The sequence below is a fragment of the Nestor notabilis genome, unplaced genomic scaffold (assembly GCF_000696875.1).
Source record: "Nestor notabilis isolate BGI_N333 unplaced genomic scaffold, ASM69687v1 scaffold30444, whole genome shotgun sequence".
NCBI classification, from domain to species: Eukaryota; Metazoa; Chordata; class Aves; order Psittaciformes; family Psittacidae; genus Nestor; species Nestor notabilis.
Window position 1 is genome coordinate 5,889 of NW_009924948.1, and position 6,440 is coordinate 12,328.

At 55.4% G+C, this 6,440-nt stretch overlaps 1 protein-coding gene across 1 annotated transcript; it reads right to left on the reverse strand.

The window, feature by feature from the left end:
- Positions 1 to 2,706: 2,706 nt before the first annotated feature.
- On the reverse strand, positions 2,707 to 6,420 carry MLST8 (MTOR associated protein, LST8 homolog (S. cerevisiae); the record flags this gene model as incomplete). The annotated part of the gene is made up of 6 exons (XM_010012799.1): positions 2,707 to 2,825; positions 3,390 to 3,553; positions 3,999 to 4,123; positions 4,275 to 4,427; positions 6,079 to 6,154; positions 6,254 to 6,420. Coding segments are annotated over 6 exons (804 nt in total), but the record flags the coding sequence as incomplete, so codon positions are not given.
- Positions 6,421 to 6,440: the final 20 nt, after the last annotated feature.

Consider the following 6,440-nt stretch of genomic DNA (forward strand, 5'->3'; position numbering starts at 1 on the left):
TTAAGTTTGTTAAATCCCCTTCCTCATGTGTATGGGAGTGAACAGAGGAGCCCAGGCTGCTGGGAGAAGAGTTGCAGAGGTGGGAGCAGGAAGCGTAGACCAGGAAATGCATCAACCAGCTACTTTAGGTGCCTTTCTCTGCACCTTTAGTCAGGAAAGATAACGCAGGGCAAAAGGAGGGATGTCCATTTGGGAGCTTGTTAAGGCAGCCGTGGGAGCTGCTGACTGCTGTAAGGGGGCACAATCTGTCTTGCAGGGCTACGTGTGCTTCAAGCCCATGGAGCAGCATGTGTGCTACCTGAAGAGCATGGACTCCTGGGACCTCCAAGCCCTACAGACACCTCTCAACACGTCTGAGCAGAGAGTGAGCAGCGGCTGCGGCCGTTCCTGGGGCAGCTGAGTGGTCAGGGGTGATGAAGTGGGCTTTGCACAGAGTCCTGCCTTGCTGAAGGCCCTTTCCTGCAGGGATCTGGGTTTGCAGTGCTGTCTCTAACACCAGCATCCCAAACGTGGCTAAACGAGGGCACAGGCTCTCCCAGCCCACGGCAGCAGGAGCATTTCACTGCTCAGTGCGGCTGGGCTGGTGCCTGGCACAGCAGCAGAGCTCTGCCTTGGAGGGCTCTGTATGAGCTCAGAGCAACAGCTCCTGCTTTTACAGATATCCAATCTGTGAGAAAGAGCAGAGCTGCACTTGGGAAGGGGGGGATATGTCCCATGAGGTGAATAGCAGGGCTCCCGCAGGACCTGCTCCCACTGGGTTCTGTTACCTGCTCAAAAATCCAGGGAACAAAAAACAAAGGGGGTTTGTTAGCAACTCAGGGGGAGGAAGGTTGGAGTAGAGCACGTACACAGACCCTCTGAACTAAATGCTAATGGATGCATGGGCAGGGGGCAGATTCTGTTTCAAGAAGACAGAAGGCCCCATGGTTTCATGCCCCTGTCATCTGCTCTCCGTTTCCTCGGGGGCTCCTGGGGGCTCCTTGGCTGCTGTAGTGCTTCACCCAGAGCAGTGAAGGAGCACAGCACCCACCAGGGCAGGCTACCAAAGGGGTTGCAAAGAGGAGAAAGCATCTGCTTGGCTCTGAGGCTCCTTAAGGGAGGTCAAACAGTTGGTGGTGCCTCTCCTGGCCACCAAATGGCCTGTGTGTCCCCTGCTCCCCCAGCTGCAGGGCCAGGAGGGACAAAGTGCCTGGGGAGGAACTAACAGGGACGTTTCTTCTAGGCTGATCAGCTGCTACGTCTGAATAACCAGACCAAGTACTACCAGGAGTTCCTGGGTGTCCTGGCAGGGGGAGAGGTGGACCCCAGGGGCGTGGGGGAGGCTGTGCAGACCCTGTGTGAGCAGACACCCATCTTCTGGGTCAGGAGAACCGAGGGTGAGTTGTGTGTTTGTTTCCCTTCGCACAAGAGGGAGGTGTGGTTGTTCTAGTACCTCTCAGAGGAGCAGGTTGGGCTGTGCAGAAGCTGATGCATGTCCTGGGATGGGCTGCCAAGGGACAGGTGACCTCTAGTTCAGAATCAAACCATTGTTAGTGCTCACCAAGGGCTGGCTCGTACCCACAGCCTGCAGTGAACTGCCTGGCAAAGGCTCTGAGGCCCCTTCTCCGACTGTTTGTGCAGCCACAGAGCAGTCCCCTGCACTGCTGGTGGCTCAATGCTTGTCACCTCCATCCTCACCAGAGCAGCCTCCTGAGCTCTCATTCTGTTCCATCTCACTCCAGCTTTAATGGGAAGGGTCATTCCTGGAGGCTCTGCTTGGCTGGCTCCCCAGCGACTACAGGAGCATTGCGCTCACCCCGCTTCTGTCCTTGCTCATTTGGCAGGTCCAGGGAAGCAGCGCCTGATCTACCTTTGCATTGACATCTGCTTTCCAAGCAACATTTGCGTGTCTGTCTGCTTCTATTACCTCCCTGAGTAAGTCCTGCAGCCGCGGATTCCCCTCTACATACTTGAACTGGATTCCAGAGAAGCCTCCGATTCCAACAAGGAAGGTAACAGCCCCACCAGCCCCCAGAGCTTCCTGCTCTCATGCCGCTGGCAAGGACTGTTTAGGGAATGACCACGACTCTGCAGCACTGTCAGCACAGACACTTTATTTGCAGCTGTGCTCAGGGCTGCACTGTGTATGTAGGTATTAGGGCATCCAGACCTAGAGGCATTTTGTGGAGGAGCTCGTGTTACAAGGCTCCAAGCCCTGCTCACCACAAGGTTATTACACTTGTTGGGGGGTTGGCTTTGTACCAGTGCAGCTCTCCAAGCGGGTCTGTGACATACACTTTGAATAAAGGGATTGCAAACCAAGGAACCAGCTGCCTCTCCTCTGCTCAGCCTCTCCCAGCATTTAGAAAGGCTGATTTATTTTCCCCACTTTGGGATACAGGAACATCACAAAGCTGTCAGCAGCTGATTCCACAGGGATTCCTCCAGCTGACTGCACCCCGCTGCCCTCGGTGGGATCCTGCCTCCCTCTCCCATTCCCTTTTGTCCAAGCAGCCTTCCTTGGAGGCCACATGTGTCTCAGTGATGATGTGCTCGGAGCTGCAGCCTGGTCCCACCAGGGCAGAGGCAGCTGCTGCTCCCAGAGACTGAGCCCCCCACCAGAGGAGGGGATGGTGGTTGCAGGTCGAGTCTCGGGCTCCAGAGAGGGTGTTGCCACTGCAGGACAAGGGACACCAAGCAGAGGTCCTCTCCTGCCACACGTGGCCGTTAGCCCAACACACTGTCGTTGAAGGCCAGGCAGACAACTGCTTTCTGGTGGCCGCTGTATTCCCTCTTGATCTCTCCTGTCTCCACGCACCAAAGTCTGGCCAGGTTGTCAGAGGAGGCTGGAGAGAAAGTGAGAAGACGAGTGGGGTAAATTGCATTAACCTTTACACTCACTTTTTAATTACTATTACAAGACTTTCCCCTTGCTTCATTCAACACTATTATTAGGACAACAGGTAAGGGAGCTGTGCAGAGCAAGAAGCTGGGTGCATTTGTGTTACACAAGGGTTTACTTCTCACTGTGGAAGTTACAACATGTGTTTTGAAGGGACGCTCATGCTGGGTACTGCAAGCAGCACTGGTACCAGGTGAAACAAACTGCACACGTGAAGAACATCCCTCCAGTTTAAACAGACGCCCTGTTGCAGCACAGGGAGTTAGTAGACACTTAGAGGAGTTAGGAAATGCTTAAGAGAGTTAGCAGACACTTAAAAGTAGAGGCTTAAGGGAGTCAGTGGATGCTTAAGGGAGTTAGTAGACACTTAAGGGAGTTAGCAGAGTGTGTTGTGGGTGTGAGGCTGGGTGCTCTCCTCACGCGTGCTGGTGCAGGAGGGTTTGGCAATGTCCCAGCTACAGAAACGGGTGAGCCCTGTGCTAGTGCAGGCGGCGCAGCAGGGCCTCACCTGTGACGATGTACTGGGAGTCCCCGGAGAAGGCGCAGTCCCACATCCAGCCCCGAGACGTTTCTCCTGGGTTATTGCTCTTAATGCTCAGCTCCGTCATCAGTGAGAAGTTTGAAGTCCTCCAGATCTTGCAGGTCTGATCTGCAGAACACGTAGCCAAGAGCCTGCAAGGAAGAGACGTGAGGGCAGCCTCATTAGTCACACTGCATGCCTAGGGGCCTCTTGCTAGCTTGGGCCTGGACCAGTAACGAACTGGAAAACTGAGCTCATTGCATTCACATTTGTTTACACCTACATCATCTGCTGGATAAGCTTTGAGCTGAACAGGGCTGGTGAAGGAGGACACCAAGTTCCCCACTTTGCTCCTGGAGATCAGCAATTCAACCCCAGCTTTAAAAACAGCTCCTGGCCACAAAGCTTGTTGAGATCACGGAGCACGAGGCTGGGATGGCACTGACAGCAACTCAGTGCCAGGTCCCGCTCCTCCCTGGGGACGTGCAGGGCTGCATGGAGCCAGCACCAGCCACATCTGGAGGCACAGCTGGCCTCTGCCTGCCCAAAAGGACCACCATCTCCCACCGCTGGTGGGCGAGGGGCTGCAGCACTCACGTGGAGTCGGGGCTGAACTTGCACTGAAGCGCATAGCGGTTGTGCGCAGGGATCTTGGTCTTGGGGATCAGCTGAGTCACCTCCTCCCCGATGCCACCCGTCAGGTTCCACACGTAGCAGTTTCCCTGTGGGGACACAGGGGGTGATGGTCGCTCACCCCAAAGCAGCCTGGACTTCCCATGTCCAACCCCAGCCACGCTGCAGAGCCGGTACGTGCAGCTCAGCAGCCACTGGAGCACCACCAATCCCCCCATGCCGGCCGCTGCTGGGGCTCACCGAGCTGTTCACAGCTGCCATGTAACTGGCATCGGGGTCAATGTGAACGGAATTCACGGAAACTTCGGGCTCCGGAATCAGCTGCTCGTTGTGGTCGGTCTTCAGGTCCCAGATGTGAATGGCGCCGCTCTGATCACCCACAATCAGCTCTGCCTGCAAGAGAGCAGCAGCGTCGTGCCTCTGAGGAGCACCCCGCAAGCAGCAGCCTCAAGCTGATGCTCAGATCGTGTCTGTGCAGCCCCACGTGGAGCCTTGCTCCAGTTTTAAGCACTGTGGGCCTGCTCTGCCTCATTGTTCCGCAGCACAGGACTGCTTCAGAGCCGCGGCAGCCTGCTGAGTGCCTGTGCGCTGAGGGCAAGCACAGCACTAACCTCGCACTGCAAAAAGGCTGTTCACCTCTGCAGGAGCATTTGCTCATTTTATATACCCCAGAGCAGACAGAAGCTGCCTCAATTCCAGAACCTTTGCACAGCTCCAGCAGCTTCCACAGAAGCCAAAGGATTTTCAGCACGTCCCAGGCGCGGGCATTAAGATGCAAGTTGGCCAGTGAACAACCGAAGCACTCAGGAGTGTACAAATACCTGAAAACCACCAGCCTAAATGGGCTTTTCTCCCTCCCTCCCCTTCTCAGGGGAAAGACAAGAGGCAGCTGAAGGGCAGAGTTCTGGCTCCACTCCCATGCTCGGAGCAGAAGACCATGCTGGCAGCTCTCCACTAACCCAGGGCTTTTATTGACAGTCTTGTACTGTCCATAGCTTCAGCCCTACAGGAGACAAGGTCACAGGAGCAGCTACTCCTGTCCCCCGAAGCAAAGGCTGGTTCCCAAGGAACACAAGTCTATTTATAGCTGACAGTTTGGAGTCTTTTCTGGGTACCTCGAGACCCAACTCTCTCTTAGCAGGTGTAAGTGCCATTGCTAAATTCATCACCACTGTACCCAGGCTGTGAGAAGCCTCCCATCAGCATCAGGACAACAGGGAGTTGCAGAGGGATGAAGCTATCAGCACAAACACTGCCACCTTTGGACTAACTGCCTTCTGCTCACAGACAGCACCTCAGCAGCACCTTGGTTAGTGATTATTTCATGTGTAGGATCTATGTACAATGATAATGCTTGGCTTTAACATTGTACATTCATGCAGCACCGGCTCTATAGGAGCATCAGCAGCGTTTGGGTAAAGTGTGATCCAAATAATTGCTCTCCAATCGGGTCTGAAATTCCAGCCTTGAAGATTAAACCTTTTCAAGATCAAATGCAAAGAAACGTTTCTGTTACTTGGCTGTTCAAAAAGGTTTGTGCTGCCGTGTCTGCGAACACAAAATGGACCAGATGGGTTATTAACACCGCGATGGTACCACCATCATCCCCTCCAGTGCCCTGTGCTCCAGTTTAGCCTCGTTTCTCGAGCCCTGGCCACCCCTCTCTTCATCAGCCAAGTGGTGAACACAAACCTCAAGCAAACCTGACCCAGTCCCGATGGTAACTGCAGCCCTGGGATGCTTTTCTTGGCAGCAGTGCCACCCTCCCCTCCCCATCCCACCACTTCCACCCCAGCATATCCCCTCAGTTACATCCATGGAGCAGACAGCACCACAGGAGTGGGGACACTCCTGGTGCTGCCACTCCGCTGTCCCTTTGCAACAACCACCAGGTAATGAGCACAAACGTGGCTGCTCCAACGTGGGTCTGTGCCACCAGGTCTCGTGCTGGGGCTGCCATATAGAACTCCACAGGCCCTCAGGTCCACCCGGGGGAGCAAGAGCAAAGCCTGGGCTGGGAAACCACAGCGAGACTGGTGCTCACCTGGTTGGGGTGCAGGCACACGCAGTTAATGGGAGCGTTCACCTGGAAGATGCGCTGGCACTGGAGGTTACGAGACCTGCAAGAGAACAGCGAGGAAGGAGCAGGGTTAAGAGCGTGTGCTCAGCCCCACGGCCTTTGGGATGCTGCTGGTGGCGGTGGTGCCGCCTGTGCCCACCTGAGGTCCCAGATCCTGGCCATGCAGTCCTCCCCGCCCGTGTACATCCACCGCCCGTCCTCGTGGAACCCCACCGACGTGATGTTCTTGCTCACGCCGTCGTAGTTGATGACGGGGTTGGGGTTGTTGGAGTTGAGGTCGTACATGCGGATGTGCTGGTAGCCTGCGGCAAGGAGCGGGCAGGGGG